The sequence below is a fragment of the Nothobranchius furzeri genome, chromosome 12 (genome assembly GCF_043380555.1).
Source record: "Nothobranchius furzeri strain GRZ-AD chromosome 12, NfurGRZ-RIMD1, whole genome shotgun sequence".
NCBI lineage: Eukaryota > Metazoa > Chordata > Actinopteri > Cyprinodontiformes > Nothobranchiidae > Nothobranchius > Nothobranchius furzeri.
This window is the reverse complement of record NC_091752.1, coordinates 30,576,153-30,595,757: the sequence shown is the minus strand read 5'-3', so window position 1 is coordinate 30,595,757 and position 19,605 is coordinate 30,576,153. Positions and strand designations below refer to the sequence as shown.

Sequence of the window (19,605 nt, the reverse complement as noted above, 5' to 3'; positions counted from 1 at the left end):
TCGTAGATGTAAACATAAACCCAGTGCCATGCCCGACAAAATAAATATTTGATAATTTTTTATTTAAAATACAGCTTTTAAAGGAAATACTGTACCTTCATTCTGCACTCTTCTAAATGCCCTGTGGAGGTTTTATTTCTAAAAATATAGCTTTTTATAAAATTGTTCAATATTCAGATTTTAGGGCTGCGCAATGGCGCAGTGGTTAGTGCTGTTGCCTTGCATCAAGAAGGTCCTGCGTTCACTTCTCAGCCTGGGATCTTTCTGCATGGAGTTTGCATGTTCTCCCTGTGCATGCGTGGGTTCTCCGGCTTCCTCCCACAGTCCAAAAACATGAATGTTAGGTTAATTGGGCTGTCTAAATTGTGTGTGTGTGTGTGTGTGTGTGTGTGTGTGTGTGTGTGTGTGTGTGTGTGTGTGTGTGTGTGTGTGTGTGTGTGTGTGTGTGTGTGTGTGTGTGTGTGTGTGTGTGTGTGTGCTCACCTATGGTCATGAGCTTTGGGTAGTGACTGAAAGAACGGGATTGCGGATATAAGAGACAAAAATGAGTTTACTCCGAAGGGTGGCTGGGTTCTCCCTTAGAGATAGGGTTCGAAGCTCGGTCATCTGGGAGGGGCTCGGAGTAGACCCGCTGCTCCTCCACATCGAGAGGAGCCAGTTGAGGTGGCTCGGGCATCTGGTCAGGATGCCTCCTGGACGCCTCCCTGGTGAGGTTTTCCAGGCACGTCCAACCGGGAGGACCCAGGACACGGTGGAGGGACTATGTCTCTCACCTGGTCAGGGAACGCCTTGTGATTCCCCCAGAGGAGCTGGCCCAAGTGGCTGGGGAGAGGGAAGTCTGGGCCTCTCGCCTTAGGCTACTGCCCCCCGCAACCCGACTCCAGTTCTCCCATTTTTCAAGAACTGAACTTAAACATCTGAAAAATTGTCTACATACACAAAAGACCCATGGCTCAAATATTGTTCTGAAATCTGTCTACATGTGTGTTAGTGAGCACTTTTCCTTTACCAAGATCATCCATCCCACCACACAGGTGTGGCATATCAAGGGGCTGATTAGACAGCATGAATAATGTACAGGTGTGCCTTAGACTGCCCACAATAAAAGGCCACCCTGATATGTGCACAGTTTTGCTTTATGGGGTGGTGGGGCAGAAAACCAGTCAGCATCTGGTGTTGCCACCATTTTCCTCACGCAGACAACACATCTCCGTTGCATAGAGTTGATCAGCTTGTTGACTGTGGCCAGCCTCTTCAATAGCTGTGTGAAGTTGCTGAATATTGGCAGGAACTGGAACACGCTGTCGCACACGCCGATCCATGGCATCCCAAACATGCTCAATGGATGACATGTCTGGTGAGTCTGCTGGCCACACAAGAACGGGGATGTTTTCAGCGTCCAGGAATTGTGTACAGATCCTTGCAATATGGGGCCTTGGGTCATCATGCTGCAACATGAGGTGATGGTCGTGGATGAATGGCAAAACAATGGGCCTCAGGATCTCATCATGGTACCTCTGTGCATTCAAAATGCCATCAATAAAATGCACCTGTGTTCATTGTCCATAACATGTGCCTGCCCATACCAGTACCCCACCACCACCATGGGGCCACTTGTTCAACAACATTTACATCAGCAAACTGCTCATCCACACAACGCCACACACGCAGTCTGCCATCTGCCCTAAACAGTGAAAACTGGGACTCATCTTTGAATAGAAGGCCCCTATAACGTGCCAACAAATTTAAGTGTTTGCCCATCAACGTCGGTTATGACGACTGACTGCAGTCAGGTCCAGACCCCGATGAGGACGACGAGCATGCAGATGAGCTTCCCTGAGACGGTTTCTGACAGTTTGAGCAGAAATTCTCTGGTTATGCAAACCGATTGTTGCTGCAGCTGTCTGGGCGGCTGGACTCAGGCGATCCTGGAGCTAAATATGCTAGATGTGAAGGTAATGGGCTGGTGTGGTCACACGTGATCTGCAGTTGTGAGGCCGGTTGAATGTAGTGCCAAATTCTCTGAAACACCTTTGGAGACGGCTTTCGGTAGAGAACTGAACATTCATTTCACGAGCAACAACTCTGGTAGACATTCCTTCAGCCAGCATGCCAATTGCATGCTCCCTCAAAGGTTGTGACATCTGTGGCATTGTGCTGTTTGATCAAACTACACGTTTCAGGGTGTCCTTAATTGTGGGCAGTGAAGGCACACCTGTATATTATTCATGCCGTCTAATCAGCCCCTTGATATGCCACACCTGTGAGGTGGGATGGATTATCTTGGTAAAGGAAAAGTGCTCACTAACACACATGTAGACAGATTTCAGGGCAATATTTGAATCACGGGTCTTTTGAGCATGTAGAAAAAAGTTTCAGATGTTTGAGTTCAGCTCATGAAAAATGGGAGAAAAAACAAGTGTTGTATTTATATTTTTGTTCAGTGTAGAATAGAAGCACCTCCTCACGTGCAAGAGAGAACTGTTGTTGGAGGAGTAGCGGCTCTACTAAGTGCCCCTCCCAGACATTGGAGCTTCTTCACTTATAGCAGCCTGAGTGGGGATGGGTGGGCGTAGCTAGCTCCAACTTTTTTCTTTAAGTGACAGAATTCTGAAGCGGCTCACTCTGGAAGGTACTGAAACATTCTAAAATAAAACAACTGAAATCACTTAATGTAAGAGGGATTTAGTGCAAATAACTTAATGAACATGTTTGATATGGACCATAGCACTAATATAAACAAAGAACAAACTCATAATGTGCTCCCTTTAATGCTACCATTTCTACACCAACTACAAATTGTTGTTGTACTGGTTGAATAACTTGATAAATGAGATGATTCATGTTAAATGTGGTTAATTTCTGGGATCTTATTGCTCCAAATGTCTGTTTCCAAAGATATTTGCAACTCAGTCTCCCAACCCTTCAAGAGAGAAATTCAGAATTTCTAATTAGACTAACTTATTTGTAGCAAAAGGGTTAGTCATTCACTCTGCTCCCTCTGCATGGAACAGGCTGCAGGAAAACTGGAAATTAACCAAGCTTATCTCCTTGTATAAATTTAAAACCAGACTGAGAGCCCTTTGAGACGGGTTCTCTGTGTTGTAACTGCCTGCTGTAATTTTGTACATAACATGAACTGTAAAAATGTTCGAACTGTAACTTTTGCTGCCTCTTAGCCAGTAATTCCTTGAAAATGAGGTGTTTAAACTGAATGGGACCTTCCTGGTTAAATAAAGAATGAATAAATAAAAAATATCAGAAAATTGAAATTTCTTTGTCTTTTCTTACAAATATTTATACGGCCAAATTTGTAAATTGATAAAAATAAAAATTTTGAAAAGGGTAAACAAAATGTGTCAGAGCACCAGTGTTTCATATTACCTAAAATACTTTTCAACTGATTTTATTTTAAACAGTAATAAACTACAAAGAAAAAGAAAACAATTCAACAATTTATCAGACTTAAACTCATGTTTTTATTAGGCACAAATGCAAGATCAAATCACCCCCTACCAGAGTGTTACTCAACTCCCACTTCCTGTTTGAAAAATGCAACAAATGTTGTTGCCAAGCAGACCGAGAGGGCGGAGCAGCAAACACACACACACAGGCTCACAATGACATTTTGACATCATATGGTACCAGCTAACGTCCTAGGGTACCCCTTAGCCAATAGCAATGGCAGATTTGAATTCAAATGCAGTGCAGAGTTTTGACCTGACAATGGTACAACACTGACAGTTTTGGGCAGAATATTTAAATTTTAACTAAAATGCTCTAAAGTGCCAAACTATTGACTACACGTGTCTGCAGCACGATTAGACACACATTTATAGTTTATCAGAAAAAAATAGTTGATTTGGGGGTGACTTACTCTTTAATCCATTACCTTGATGTACAAACTGAATAAATTGCTCTACTGCAATCATTGTTCATGCATCATTGTTGCCCGAGATGTGTAATTTTCATACCCAATTTTAACTATTAGGAAAAACTAGAAGCATTTCTTTTAGGGATCAGTGTTGGAGTCCTCATCTTCATCACGGTAAATTTAAGTTTATTTTAAAGTGTTAATGTGAGTTTTGCATTCACCAGTGTGCTCTGTGACTTTGATATTGCAAATACTCAGGTCATGAATTCAACAATATTTAATCTTATTTGAACTGTAAATTAAAAACGAGAAATGTTTTAACAAACTTTCAAAAGCAGCAGAAAGTTAAGTTACTTAAACCTGCAGCACATAAATCAAAACATTCACGGCATATTAGCATATTTGTAATGAAACCCATCAATGAGAATCCCAATACGACTGCTGCACATCCAGCCTTTAAAGCAGTGAGCCATTATGATTTACTTTGCATTTTCCATTTGTTGGTTAATGCATATTTCTGGCCTTTTGGGAACGGGCCGTTTATTGATGGATATCAGTGGGCCTGAAATTGCTTTTGCAAACCGAAATCCTCTTTAAGCAACGTAAAATGCCTCATCAGAAGATTTTATTCCCAAAACAAATGGCGCTGTAGCAAAACATGGATGCTGCACATGATATTGTAAGCAAAAATACAACTTTTTGTGGGTTCAATGTGTGATTTTTATTATCCATCATAAACTTACAATCCACTGCTCATATTCAGTCTCTGACTAATTTAGATTGATTTAGGGGATTTAACTTTGCTTATGAGAAGAAAATAAACAAGAGCCAAAATATAATTAACTGTTAAAGGTTTAATTGCATTCAACATATTGGCTCCGTAATGAATTATAGAAGAGCTAATTTCATTAAGAAGTGAAGAGAAGAATAATGAAGGAATAAAAATGGCCAGATGTGGAGTTTTATTTCCCCTCCCCCAGTTAAAGGTCACTTTCTCCGTAGAGAGCGGTGGAGAAGGCGGTGTAGTCTAGTGCCCCTGGTGGAGCTCCTGGCCCAGCATAAGAGGGCATCCTCATGATGCAATACTCCGCTTGTTCAGGAGGGAGTTCCCTCCTCAGCTCATCCACTAGTATGAAGGGCTGTGGCAACAGGAAGACAATTTTATTCAAAGTGTGTGCCAAATCTTTTTAACAGATAAAAGACAGTAAATGTCAATGAAACATCTCAAAAGCTTTGAAATTTAAATTATAAACACATCAGCGTTGGATTAAAATATGTGCTCAGGTGCCAAAAGAACCTCAGCAGCTTAAACAGATTTACCTTATCAGCTGCCAAGATCCGGAAGGATGCAACAACCTGCTCAGCAGTGTCCGTATCAGCCGTCTCTCTGGTCATAAAGTCGATGAATGACTGGAAGGAGACAAGTCCGGTAGCATTTGGGTCCACCAGCATCATTATACGAGCGAACTCCACCTCTCCCTAAGACAGGTGTGACAAGGGAGTGAGAACACAGCCAGATACAGCACATCCTAATCTATCCAAATGGGAAATACTATACCAAGTCATAGCCCATGGAGATGAGGCAGGCTCGGAAGTCATCCGTTTCCATGGCACCGTTCTTCTTCTATGAACAGACAAGTTAAGGGTCAGATTATTGGAGCAGCAGTAGCTCAACAGGTTGAGCGGGTTGTCCAGTAATCGGAAGGTTGCAGGTTCAATCCCGGCTCCGGACAGCGAATTCTGCTGTTGTGTCCTTGGGCAAGACACTTAACCCACCTTGCCTGCTGGTGGTGGTCGGAGGGACCGGTGGCGCCTGTGCTCGGCACCCTCGCCTCTGTCAGCGCGCCCCAGGGCAGCTGTGGCTACATCGTAGCTCATCCCCACCAGTGTGTGAATGTGTGTGTGAATGGATGAATGATACACTGTAGTGTATAGCGCTTTGGCGTCCTTACTCTGAGAGGTGCTATACAAGTGTGGGTCATTTATCATTATCATTTATCATTAAATTGCAGGCATGTCTCATATCTTGCATCGTCGCTAGTTCAGAATTAATGTAAACATTCAGCAATCCTGTAATTTATGTAACGTGAGGAAATATGGGTTTTCTGTCACAAAGGTGGTGCTGGACTCAGCTAGGTCAAAGCTGGGTCATTGAGAACTTTCACCCACAGATTAAGACCTGAACGCCAGCGAGTCTGGGAGGAAACCATAACATCTGCCACCTGCGGTACCAGAAGAAGGAGTTCTCATGGACAAGTAGTCATAACAAATCAAAACTTAAAAGTTTAAACTTCTTTTTCTTGATTTTAATGTTAAAGTGACCATTATCATTTTGCTCATTATAAATGTGTTTAATCAAATGAATGGTTCTTATGCTTTGGGGTAATTATAATGGTTTAATGAATCCATTCTTAAATAATGTTGAGAATGTTTGTTACTGACCTTCACACACAGAAGCACAAACATTCACACACACCCACACACACCTGCTCGCAGTAAACTCCAGACACATTTGATGACGCACGTTTGCTTTGAGAAGAGAAAGGTTTTTGGTAAGTTTCAGTCTTATGAGGCCAGTTGGTGCTTGACAACGAAAGAGAGAGGACGTGTGAACGACCGCTAACGGGGCACGGAGCCCATTGGCTCATACCCCCCCCCCCCCCCCCCCCTCTCTCACGCTGTTTCTGTCAGCCAGACAGAATAGCTGAATCGCAACTTCTAACGAAGACTCATTACCGAGTCTTTTGATTTCTGAGTGAATTAACTTAAGAAAGCGCGTCGACAAAACGCTTTACCATCAACGTGTACCGAGGGCAACTCTGGACCGGTTCCGTTCGACACCTACGTCTCCTGTCAGCCGCCGGTGTCATCTGGATGAACTACAACATCCTCCACGGCCCGGATCCGAAAGAGGGTCCACAAGAGTTCGGTGAGACAGCACGGTGTTTAGCGTTTGGATGCATTTTTTCCAACTAAACCTAAGTTTATTCAAACCATCACTTTTCACTCAGACACCTGTTTCTTCCTGAAGCAAAATCAGATGCACACACGCATCCATCTCACCACACCTTGCACCCACACGCATCCATAATCACATCATATCACTCTCACAACTCACAACATTCTCAATCTCATTCTCTTCATAAATTCACCAGAAGGTCTATTTGAGCAAGAACAACATATCAACTGTTAAAGATTGTCCCACAAAGTTGCCAATGTGATTGTTATTTCCTGTTTGTCAATTTTCAAAATCATTAGTTTAATTTGAAGAATTAAAACTTTTAATTGTCAAACTGGTTTCCTCATTGAACTGAAACACAGACACTCAGATATTATCGGCAGTTTATCGATGAAAACAACCTTTGAGTCTTCTGAACAATATAAAATTTGGTTATTGATTTATTAAAAATTAATATTCCGAATTAATACGTAGCATGGTTCCTCTTTCATAAAAGAGCTTAAAACCACAACGCTACATTTATTTGACCTAAAATAGCTTCAAAGGTGAAAAATTAAATGATGACTGATCCCAAATATAAAGCAATTGTAGAATGTGGTATATTACACAGAGGTCACACAAGCATGCAAAGCAGACTTGTCCGAATATGGGAACGTTTTGCCTTATTCTGGATGAGATTTTCATGTGATGGATGCATTAACCAGAGGCAGAGCTGGTCTGTTTACACCTCACAACTGTAACAGGAGTAACTCCATCTATTGTTGCAGCTTCAGTCAGAAAATCTAATTTTAAATATGCAGAAAAAGTTCTTAATTTGCTTGAAAAACAATAGCAGCTTCTATATAATGAAATAACTGCAATACATTGTGTTGCTAATGTGAAAAACATTGGATCGTCTCTTTTGAAGGTCAGATTGACGTTGCCCTTACAGATGGTTAATCCAACGTTTTTTCCCCTTCCAGGAAATTTGTATGATTTATTTTATTTTTACAAATCCAGTGGCCCTCTACTGTGGTACAATGTAATGCAATTTGAATTAAGCACCACTCAAGTTAGCCAATAGCTTTAGACATCCACTTACTGAGCGTGCGACATATGCAGAGCTGGCGACATTTCTCATGGACAAGTAAGCCTTTAAAAAAGTATAAATAAATAAATAAATAAATAAATATAAAATGCTAGAATAATTGTGACACAATGTGTTGTAACTTGGTTGAGGTGCAAGTTCACGAATGAGATGCGTTTCTTCCAGCCGTTACCGAGGAAGTAAGAAGAGGGGCATAAGTTGCCACCTCTAGATGGCGGTCTCTGACAAAAAACCTTCAGATGCTGTTTGGAGCCGAGTTAAGGATTATATAATAACATTGTACCCTGTCAAAGTGATTGAATGAAGATCTGAACTCGTTCATCTGCTGCTGGCTGATGCCTTTGGCATCCCGGGTCAGGATCTGGGTCTCGATCTCATTAATGGTTCGGGCGATGGTTGTGAGGAGCAGCTCCCACCCAACGCGGATATGCTGTAGATATAAAACCATGCATGTTACCATACAGCTGATCAAATAACATCTATTACTGGTAAACATTTTGGATGAAATGTAGCATATTGAGAGTGTTGCTTGGATTAACAGCAGTTTGTCCTTATGGTGTACCTCCATGGTGTAGTTGGTGTGTTTGTTGTCAAAAACAAGAGACTCTTGGATTAGCTGGTGCTCTCCCTCCAACTTGTCGATGTTGGGCTTGTAAGCAACAATGACATGCTCAATTTGCTTCAGCTGGGTCATCTGGTCCTCCAGCGTGCCTCCAATCTCCAGGGAGCAGCGCCCAATTTCCTGTAAAGATAACACATGGAACAGGGTCGGCTTCATTTTAGGATAAATTTAGATCTTTGGATGCTGGCCTGAAGACCTCCTATGCAGAAGCTTGCAGACAACAGAAGATGCTGTCAGGTTATTTACGATGTACATAAAAGAAAGAATGGGCTTTTTGCAAAACGCTTACTTGGTAATGTTAAATAATCACCAGAAAAGCCAAATGCTTATTTCAGCTGAGAATACTTTAAAGTGATTTAAATCATCTGTATAATGAAACCTCCATGCGGGCCTGAATCCAGGGTCCAATGAGATTAGCCTGGGTGGCAAACTGCCGTCTCAACATTTCATGGGTATGCTGGCGTGCCATCTCCTCCTGGAGGGCACCGTCTCTCTGAGGGACCAATTTCTTCACCTACAAAACACACAGAGGTTCAAAATTTCTGTTAAAAGATTATTTTATTTTGAAATGGAGAATTATATCAATAAATGAGATATGACATGTGGATATTTTACCCAACTGTGTTGATGTTCTGTTTTTTTAATCTGGTGCATTTTTCATTTGTAGCTGCAGTAACCTTATTCATCTGGACATTTTGTCAGCTTCATCTGAAATTCAGCTGTACTCCCTCATTAAATTACAATGAAACTGCATAATTTAAGTGATGTTTTGCCTAAATTTTCCCCTCTGAGTTTAGCTAAGAAGCAAATACAGTGATGGGTTAATCTTGTGCTTCACCCACATGCGCAAAGTGGCATTAAAAGGCATTAAAAACAGCTCCTATAATGAATCTTATCCCACCAAGATTGGAAATTAGTGATGCGCCGATATGAAATTTTTGGGCCGATACCGATATCAAGATCTGTTATGGCCGATAACCGATATTTGCCGATATTGAGATACTGACATTAATGCTTCTAAAATCAGCAGATTTTGTATAGAGTTAAATTATTAAAGCTGAATTTACGTTATTATGTACGCACAACACATACACATTTACGGTTCTGAGATTATTGCAATCACTGTCACATGGCTAAACACATCACCCCCTTCACCCTCTGAAACAGGCAAACAAATGGTGTCAAGATGGAAAAAAATATCGGTTGATAATATCGGACCGACACCGATATTTAAAAAAATGACCGACATCGGCCGATACAGATATGCCTATATATTGTCCATCCCTTTTGGAAATATGTCAAATCTTAGAAAAGACTCTGTCCAGTGGTTAAAGTTTGGAATAGAATGCAGCGCATCATCTTGTTTTGCTAATTTAACAGAACTAAACCTACCTTTTCCCACTTGTTGAGAAGCTCCTCCATTGTAATGGTGCTGAAGGGGTTGATAATGTTGGCCTTAACCCCATAGCTCTGGGAAATTTTTTGCACCTCACTGTGAATTCCCAAAATGGCCTGTCTCTCTGCATCCGCTTCGGGCAGAGTGGCTTTGAACTGCTCGTGAGCGGCAATTAAACTCTGGAAAAGGATGAAAACACTGTACTCACTTGGACTGTATCAGCAGAAACATTATCTCACCTCACTTTTAAAAAGGTTATTGTGGTGTTACCTGCACCTCCTCGATGGTATGAACTATGAACATGTCCTGCAGATCCTCCATGGCTCCTTCCATCCAGTTGTTGAAAGGTGCTGACCTTTTGGCAAACTCCAAAAACAGCTGATCAATAGTCTCCAGCAACTTTTCTGTACGCTAAAAGGATTGCATGACAAAAAAAGTACTTTTAAAAAATTTGAATACATTTTAAATTTCCAAAACAGCCCAGGTATTCTCATGAAATAACCGCAAAACAGTATAATGTCTCAATGATATTTTAAGAAATGTTATATTGAAAAGGGTTTAATTTTCAGCCATCTGAGGGTTGTATGGAACTCCAAAGAGTTCAAAATTAAATAAATAACACATAATTAAATATGTGTGAGATGGAAAAATACTAGACAATATTGTAATCCGACAATAAAAATGTGAAATAACAGAAGGTTATGCAAAAATATAGGCTCATACAATATTTTTTCTTTTTAATGTGCTTAATATAAAATTTTATTTAAGATGGAATCTTTCCTCAGTATTGCAAATTGAGATGTTTCTAATTCTTTCAGTTTTTATTCCGTAATGTTGTTTTCACAAAGTCAGTTTAAATTTAAAAATAGCGTTTTTTTATTTCATAATGACACTTTAGCAGAATTTCTTAGGTTCAGGAAAAACCAAATGATTGTAAAATATTAGCCAAGGGTTTTGCAGGTCACACCCATTGTTTTGAATAGCAGACTAAGCGATTATGTTGAAAACTTGTCATTGTGAAATAAATCAGCCATTTGTAAAATCTCTATTATGTATAGACATGTAATAAGAACTGAAATAATTAAATGAAATGTTCTCAATAAGTTGCATTTTTTGAAAAAAAAAACTACTGAAATGAATAAGCCTATTTTAACACAAACATGAAAAATATTTCATAATACCTAGATTAGATTTTTACATAACATCCAATCATTTTCTTTGTCAGATTCCATATTATATGATGAATTATTTCATTTTTAACACTTTACAGTTCCATGATGTCAGTTTTTCTTCTTTAAAAAACAAAAGAGGGATTTAGTAACAGTTTAAAATCTGTGAGCCCATGTGGTTACAGAGTCTGCACAAAGCTAATGCTGCAGCATGGCATTCATAATGACACCGCCAGGCAAAAAGCTCCAGACCAAAGCCAGTAAACAGGAGCTACCCAGAAGTTATTTTTTGTTGCCCTAAAAAGCCAAGGCATGTTTTTGTTTAACTCCAATATTGGGTGAAGAAGGCTAGAGGCTAATGTTGAGCTAACAATTAGAAGCAATAGTTAGCTCTAAAAATACCTCAAGCTACTTTTTCAAAATTTCAATTACCAAAAACTCAAAATTACAGTGAAACGTAAGTGTGACGTGAATGAGTCACTTGTGTTTTACTTCCTTTAATGAATCTTTCAAAACCATAACAAAAAGCTAACAGCAAGAAGGCAAACAGCCACACTTCCTCTAATGCCAAAGAAATATTACCAAAATAAGTGTAGTAGGTGCTCCCTACCATAAAACACAATAGTGCCAACACCAGATATGAAGTGTTCATCTACTTATCGACTTACAGTATCCCCTGAATGTTACAGCTCTACATGTGTTAATCATGCTAACTGATTTTATTTTGGCAATATTTAGCTCTTTTTAACAAAAAAAAGAGCTAAATATTGCTAAATAATGCTTAGTGTGGGGGTGCCAGCTTCTTGCTCTCCAGTAGGGGCAGGGATGCGGGCATGTGGCGTAATGATTCAAGAAGTCCGATTCATCTTTGACCATCTTTTGGAGCTGCTTTAACTGGCAACAGCCTTGCAACTAGCAAAACAGTAATTTGTTTAGAAACTGGCCTGCAGTAGTCAAATTGGACCCCAGAGTGTCATTCTTATTGCACCTTTAAACACCAAAAGAGCACAGATATCTGAGCCTCATCCAAAACGTGGTTATTTGTAAAAGTCCTTTCCTCAAAGACATGAGTGGGATGTGGAGCAGTGTTTGGACATCAGACGACACGTCAGATTTGATCCCTGGCACTTTTCCAGGTCTGAAACAACCAGTTTGGATCACAGGAAGTGGCTAATGGTGCTTTAAGCCAGTCTGAGCCAGAAAGTTTGTCCACTTCATCTTTCTATTGACAGATTTTAAAAGCGATCCATAACTATGGACTTCAGGTCTCTGAAATTTTCATTGGCTTAAAGTCTTTTTTTACCCTTCACAATTTTAAACCCAACAGAAACAAAGCTTGAAAGGTGAAGCTTTTAACCTGCTATAAAACTTGAAGCCATCCTTGGGGTGACTCACCTCCAGTGACTCTCTCCTCTTTTGAGTTAGTGTTCCCAGCTTATCCCATAAGTCACAGATGCTCTGGCAACGTTGGTTCACAGAAGCAACATCATGGTAATCCAATTCACTGGAGAACAGAATAAAAAATAAAAAAAAAGGTAGTCACTGGCGAAGAGAAAACCTATGACACAAGCAGTACACAAGCAGTATAAAAGTTCCAGTCACCTTAAAGGATGGGTGTTGATATCCCAAGGTCATTTTAACTAGGAAATCAACTTCCATCCCACATTTACAGGCAACCAGCACTGGCTTGGTACTGAAAAAGTACTGCAATACCAAAGTCTAGTTCAAGCCCAAACTTGGTCAATTTGAAGGGATAAGAGGGGAGAAAAAAAATTGTTTTAAATTTTTATTGAAAAATCCAGACAACTTTAACCACAACAGATAAACTGCAAAAATTACTGAAACTGCTTTAGCCTCAGTTTCTTTAAAGTCACATAGGAAAGTCCTGTAAACCTTTAACTACTGCTCAGTGTACACTTCAATTTGAGGGGGGGCATCAAGGTCATCGGTTAGGTAGCGATATCGTTCATAGCCATGTTTAGTTGTACGATCTCCACCAGTCATGTACTCAGTTTGGGTGTGAGACACTGTGCCATGGGGAAGACGACCCATCAAGAACTGGTAAAAGAGATCTGGTACAGCTGGTCTTGCATGTGGATATGCTAGCTGCATGGTATCCATTAATGCATATGGAGTCTCCAGCTCAGCATTAGGGTAACTTGGGACAAAACTTTGGTCTTCCGTTTCCTTCTGTGAACTTCCCTGTTCAAAGATGGATGCAGCATTACTGAGCTCACCAGGGTGAAAAGGTTCTTGAAATATGAAAGGTGACCCACCATCCAGCACCTCCATTTCGCCATTTAAGTTTCCTTGATCCACATTTCTTTCAAAGTTATAAAGCTCTCCTGCCTGAAAGTTTGGTTGGACAGGATGATAACTGGGTTCAGAGTGGAAATATGAACTTTCCATAGGTTCTTCTCCCATCGTGTCAACATTTGAGCCCAATGGCATGACTTGGGAGTCATGTGTGTTGACCACCTGAGACAGAGCAAGCCCTTGAGGAACAGACACACCTTTTTGGAGGGGATTAAATGGCAATGAAACAACTGGACCTCCTGGATTGGGAGAAGTAATTCCCTGTGGGACAGAAAACCCTCTGGGATTTAAGGGACCAGTTTGCCATGGGACAGGCCCTTTTGATTGGGGAGTTAGCAAGTTTGTGGAATGAGCAGTTCCCCACAGGTCAAGAGGCTTTTTTTGTGCTGACGAAGGGAAAGTTAACCATGGGATTGGAGGAAGTTGTGGATTCCAATAAGGAACATGAAGCTCTTTGATGGGACCACTGAACCAAGGGGCAGCAGGCTCTTTAGGAACGGACATTTCTGGATTGGAAGGAGAAGACCCTTTGATAGTACTCAGGGGAGAAGCTCCCCATTGGACAGGACCTCCAGAATTGAGTGTAGGCAGGTTTATTGAAGTAGCAGTTCCCCATTGGTCAGTAGGCTTCTGAAGGACAGATAATGAAGTTGTCCATGGAATTGCAGGAATCTGGGGATTGAGAGGAGGAGCTGGAAGCTCTTTGGGAGGAGCAGTGACCAAAGGGACTGCAGGCCCTTCTGGATTGGGAGGAGCAGGAAGCCTTTCAGGAGCAGTGACCCTGGAGAGAGCAGGGCTTTGTGGCTTAGGTGGTACAGGAACGGCAGGTCCTTTTGTCTCAGAGGTAGGCACCCGCAAAGACTGTCGTTGGGGTCTAGCAGCCACCCAGGACACAGATGAAGTAACAGCTCTAGGCTGAACAGGAGAGGAGAAACTTTGTGGGCCAGAATTCACATTTTTGCTACTGCCACCACCATCTTGGAGATTCCACTTCCAACCTGTTTGAGAGAAATAAAACATTTTAAACTAGTAGACCAGCAAGAACATCCAGCCACAATTATATGCTTAGAAAAGAAAAGCTAGTGACTTACCAGTTTTAGCTGCAAATGACTGAGCACTGAAGCTAAACAAAGCAACCAGGAACAGCTGGCTAAAATACACAGAGAGCATGGTCAGGATCTTAAAAAGAAGAGTTCCTAAATAAAAAATAAGGTGAGAAGATGCAGGAGAAAAAAAAAAGACATACCTTGTAAACTCCAAATAAGCCATTTGGCTGGTCAGCTGAACCGCCTGTTGCCATCTTCTTGGACTGTGAGTTAAATAAGAAACCGGAAAAAAACCCAGCCTGAGACGTCAACAGCACACAGGTGTCAGCCGTTGGCTGCTGATTGGAAACCCCAGCATGTTGGACAAACCTTTCTCCTCAGAGCTCAGTGACAGGATTTTGTTTAAAAGTAATTTAAATAACACCCGTTTGTTGTTCAGAAATAAGATAACATTTATTTTTTTGCCTTTTTTATTAAAAAATTAAAAACTAATAATAATAAAAAGTTCATTTTTATTTATTTAGTCATCATTTTAACTTCCTAGAGAGTTCTGTGAACTAATTAGCTGGCGGTTGCATAATTCAGCTTGGGAATACGTTTTGTAATTTATACTAAGTCTATGGCCAAAACTCACTTTAAAATCATATTAAGAAGCCAGAAACAATAATGCATGGACTGACTTCATGATTTTATTTCTCCTTCTAAGTCTCTGTGACTAATCAGTGTGGGCATCTTCTACAGAGAGTGCATACTTTAACTCTTGTGCAATGGCTGCAATCTGCTCCACTCTGTCCTGGTGGGCTGCCAGATCGCTCTCAAAGGCCTCGTGTTTTCGGAGCAGCGCTCGAATTTCTGTCAGGGTGGCTGTTTCGTAGTCCTTCTGGGAGAGGATCAGTTCTTTACCTGAACATCACATATGAGAAAGTTAGTTAATCAGCTCGAGGGAAAACAAAGTCCTTCTTTGGTCATTGTAGATGTGAAAGTACGTCCTGTTGTAAAACCACGACCAGCTGATGGTAAAATCTTTAATTGTGCCTCATTAGGAGCAAAACTTAAACAAATCCTAAAGAAAACACAGAAAGCCGGCTGAGCGGAGATGGACAAAGATAAGGGAAAGACCTCATTAATCAAGATGGATGGATAAATATTCAAAGCAACACACAAAGAAAGATGAATACAGTTGAAAAAAACTAAAAGTGGGAACGGACCACTGGCCCAGTTCTCGTGATTGGTGGCTTTTTGGCGAAATTTTTCTGCCAAGTGGTCCAGCCTCTCCAGCCTCCGGATCTCGGTGAGGAGCCACTCCTCGTAGCCTTTCTCTGCCTGCTCCAGGCCCTGCCATGCACTGGCTATATCCTGGGAACACAGCGAAGGGGAACAAAAACATGTAGTGGATTTTATTATTAAGACAAAAAGAAAAAATATGTTTATTTTCCCCAGAACCTGAAGTCTGAGCATTTGACTTACAGAAACCATCTTCCCCTCGGAGGGCATGAAAGCCGGCCGATTGCTGATGCGCAGCTTGGTCTGGAGAGTGTTGAAGTTAATCTCCAGCTGGCACTTCTCCTGAACTTTGGGGGGTTTGTGCTTGCGTCTGTAGTCCCTGAAGTCCTCCAGCTTCCGTTGCATCTCTGCCACGCTCTTCTCTGGGGTTCTATTCTCCAGCCATGGAGTGGTGCGGCGGATCCACTCCAGCAACTAGAAAATACGAGGATAATGTGGGAATAAGCTTTGAGGAAAGAAAACGCCATGTTGGGAAAGACTGTGATGCATAATTAATGTTTTCTGCAGATGGGTGTGAGCACGTAGCAACAACGTGATGCACTAGACGGCAAAAGAAAAAGCATGAACTTAAGTCTGGACTTTTTTATTTTGAGCCAGGTCATGCCCATGAAACATTTAGAACACCGAAACAATCATCACTGCCACATGTCCAAGGAGCCTTACCTCACTGGCCAGCCTCTCGTACTCCTCCATCATTTTCTCATTCTCTTGGTTCACACCAAGCACCTTACAGATCCTGTTAGCAGCCGTCTCTGCCTGCGTGAACAAGGCATGAGAATAAATCAGCAGAGTAAGGCGGCAGAGCATGTCCTCATGGATCTATCATTATTAATACATCAAAAATCATTTTCCTCACAGCACATTTGCTGATCAGCAAGACTAGTCTAAGTCAGGGGAAACGATTAAACAGCACCTGTTCGGCGCCGGCAAAAGCATGGTAAAAGCACGACACATAGGTCATGATCGCTCTCTCGTCAGGCTTGGGGGTGTTGATGATATCTGCATCAAGGAGAACAGGAAATGAAGGTGGGGGGAAAAGAAAAACAACTGGAAACTACAGAAATGTCTGAGAGTAGACGGAGAAAAAACACCCTATCAATTTAAAGGCGTGGAACACGCGTTTAAGCAGTACTTTTGCAGTGGTCTTGTAGGAATCAACGCCTTGTAAGTCGTACCCATGAAAACACACCGTTGCACTTCTCAAAAGATGCAGGGAGTAAATAAGCCATGAGGTCACACGTATAGATGTAATCTACGTAGATATGAAATTGCATCACTGCAGTAGACTTTTTTTTTAAATCACTGCATGTTTTACGCTGAAACTGTGTGTGATTTCCTGTCTAGCCCTATGCTAAGTGCGGAAATGGAGTGTCCCAGCGGATCACGGCAAAAATAGAACCCAATCCTATCTTCAGCTTGTTTTGAATCAACCCCATAGACCAGTTTTTCTTAATTCTGGCCCTAAGGACCCCCTGCTCTGCATGTTTTCCATGTTGCCTTTTCAAACACCGGTGTTTCCCGGCTGCCACACAGCACATCTGAGTTAAATGAATAAGTTATCTGCCGCACTTGATCTCCTCCTGAGGATGATCCAAATATGCAAATCAGGTGTGCTGAAGTAGACACATGGAAGACATGCAGGACAGGGGGTCCTGAGGACCGGGATTGAAAAACACTGCTGTAGACTACAATGGATTCTATTTGAAGCAGCAACATTCTACTGCCGCTGTGTCGCTGATGCTTCCAGTGTGAAGTCTGGGTTACTTCCTGATATTTGGACATCTCACCCCGGATTGGATAACAGTAACACGGCTCTACCACTGACTTGCAATGTGGATGTTTTATCTCCACAAAAAACACATGTCTGAAGGAGCTCCGCCATCTGGTGGAGTCGCTAATGCTAACGGTTAGCTTAAACTAGCTGAGACATTCCACCGTCTATTTTCTATCAGAAGCTAATGCAGGAGATAGGTGTAGGAGACCATTTTCATGTTCAGCCTGCATGAAAAACTCAAGAGTGTCCAATTATAATCAGAAATGACATTTAAAAAATGGGTTTTCAGTGTCCCACACCTTTAAATTTGTCACCTGATGTAGCTAATCATGAACGACACGCACAAGAAAGATCAAACAGAGCCACTGATCCAAGAACATTACCCTCGGCATCCAGCATTTTAGGAATGTCCAGGTGTTTTTCGGCTATGTCGAAAGCCAGGTTCAGGTTCCCCAGGGGATCGTCCTATAAATAGACATAATTCTACATAGTTACATACAAGAGTGAGAGTTAAAACGCCACTGCACTGCTCTTCATGCAAGTAGAGTTAGTAGATTTTTATGCTCACAAGCCAAATCTTGTGAAGAAAACACATCATCCGTGAATCTGACTGGGAATGTTTGCTAAGTTTATAGCAATACTCAAATTTAATAAGCTTGTGACTTAATCAGCCATCTCTCAGATCACTGATTACCGTGGAGTGGTCCACTAAGCTGGCAGCTGACACTGAACCCCCTCTGCTGGTAAGAGGACCATTACAAGAGAGTGAAGCAAGATCAAGTCATCATGCTGCTGCTATTGTCCCTGTCTGGGTGTTTTTTATAAAGGTAGCAGGTGATGTAAGGCTCGCTACATGACAGGGATAGCTGCTCACAGATCCACCGCAAGACAGAGAGATGGACACGAGGATGAGTGTAAAACCGGATGGATGGAGGGACTGCCAGAGCTTTTGGCTGCTATGCATGTGTGTCTAACATGAGATGTATTTGCAGGATGTAACGGGCTTAACGAACGAGTTACCTGGAGCCAGACCTGACAGCTGCCACGGCTCACAATGCAACCGTCTGCTGGCAGCATAAGCAGAACCAAAAAGGTGAAAAGTGACTGAGTGCATGAATGTGTGTGTCAAAGATCTGGTCATTGTGGGGAAAAAGCAAAGAAAACAAGCAGCAGGTTTAAATGTTTTCATCCATAAGCCTCTAAAGCCTAAGCTCTGCAAGGACTAGAGCTCCTGGGAAGGCTTTAGGGTCAACGCTATGCCGCGGCATTAAGTCGTGTGTTGTGTCTGTGTTTCCAAAACAAATCAAAATATCATTCTTTATTTCTAGTTGAAGATTTTCTCCCGGCTTTACATTTACAGCACGGGGCCACGTTTGGCCTCTGTGAAGTCTTTGCTGCTATTTCAGGTCAAGTACGCGAGCTTTCCCGAGGTCTAATTTGTCTGGACCTTGAGAAATTTAATCCGAGGTTCTTGAATCGGAGGCTCCAGGACTTTCCATTTCACCTGTCGTCTGAACATCTTCAAGAACCGATTGAGAAGGCATAAAGTAGTCCTGTTGCCTCAGATTTGAGCACCGCAATTACCACAGCCTGGATGTATGAGAATCTGGATAAAACACCAGAGAATTTAACCTTTCAGTTTTCTTTTAAATACTAATTATCCCGCTTTACCCAGAATTTACTCAGAGATCTTTTAAACCAGGACATTTAAACAAAATGTGCAACATTTGACCTAAAAAGAATTATAGTTCAAGCAGAAAATGGGATTTAGCCTGAATACGTTAGAATAAAAGTTTTTGTGTGAGCGAAGAGAAGCTGCACCATTAATTTTGATGGAAACAATAAGACTGAAAGCTATAAAAGCCAAATTTGATGGTTATTATGACAAAATCGTGTCCCAAGTAAACAGTTTTATTTAAGGATAATGAGGCGTAAGGTGAGATTAAGTGAGTGCACTTAACCCCCAGAGACCCACGGTTGTAATATTACAACATCAGATTTAAGTCTACAAAAATAAACCTTACCCATTTTTTTTCTTTTTAAAACCACATTTACATTGCTAATAGGTCCTATTGTTC

General features: G+C 41.4%; 2 protein-coding genes across 2 annotated transcripts in view; both read right to left on the bottom strand.

Annotated features, from left to right (window-relative positions):
- Window positions 1-4,570: 4,570 nt before the first annotated feature.
- Window positions 4,571-19,605, bottom strand: part of actn2b (actinin, alpha 2b) — a 32,168-nt gene continuing 17,133 nt past the window's right edge. The window contains exons 7-21 of the mRNA XM_015944784.3: window positions 17,911-17,992; window positions 16,667-16,752; window positions 16,417-16,509; window positions 15,937-16,167; window positions 15,678-15,825; window positions 15,222-15,372; window positions 12,503-12,611; window positions 10,209-10,349; window positions 9,935-10,117; window positions 8,922-9,056; window positions 8,483-8,662; window positions 8,204-8,350; window positions 5,433-5,498; window positions 5,195-5,353; window positions 4,571-5,013 (exon numbers count right to left, since the gene is read on the bottom strand). Coding sequence (XP_015800270.3) covers window positions 4,855-5,013; window positions 5,195-5,353; window positions 5,433-5,498; window positions 8,204-8,350; window positions 8,483-8,662; window positions 8,922-9,056; window positions 9,935-10,117; window positions 10,209-10,349; window positions 12,503-12,611; window positions 15,222-15,372; window positions 15,678-15,825; window positions 15,937-16,167; window positions 16,417-16,509; window positions 16,667-16,752; window positions 17,911-17,992 — 2,070 coding nt within the window. The 3' untranslated portion in view covers window positions 4,571-4,854. The remainder of the gene's footprint in view (window positions 5,014-5,194; window positions 5,354-5,432; window positions 5,499-8,203; window positions 8,351-8,482; window positions 8,663-8,921; window positions 9,057-9,934; window positions 10,118-10,208; window positions 10,350-12,502; window positions 12,612-15,221; window positions 15,373-15,677; window positions 15,826-15,936; window positions 16,168-16,416; window positions 16,510-16,666; window positions 16,753-17,910; window positions 17,993-19,605) is intronic.
- On the bottom strand, window positions 12,881-14,779 carry LOC107375943 (sporozoite surface protein 2). The gene is made up of 3 exons (XM_015944788.3): window positions 14,670-14,779; window positions 14,515-14,573; window positions 12,881-14,421 (listed from the first exon to the last, which is right to left on the bottom strand). The coding sequence occupies exons 1-3, from the start codon at window positions 14,690-14,692 to the stop codon at window positions 13,007-13,009; spliced, it is 1,497 nt and encodes a 498-aa protein (XP_015800274.3). The 5' UTR covers window positions 14,693-14,779; the 3' UTR covers window positions 12,881-13,006.

Coding starts and splice junctions, on each gene's coding strand:
- LOC107375943 (XM_015944788.3), bottom strand. CDS start 14,692: ATGGCTTATTTGGAGTTTACAAG. Junction 14,574..14,669: donor GCTTATTTGGAGTTTACAAG/GTATGTCTTTTT, acceptor TGTGTATTTTAG/CCAGCTGTTCCTGGTTGCTT. Junction 14,422..14,514: donor GTCATTTGCAGCTAAAACTG/GTAAGTCACTAG, acceptor TCTCTCAAACAG/GTTGGAAGTGGAATCTCCAA.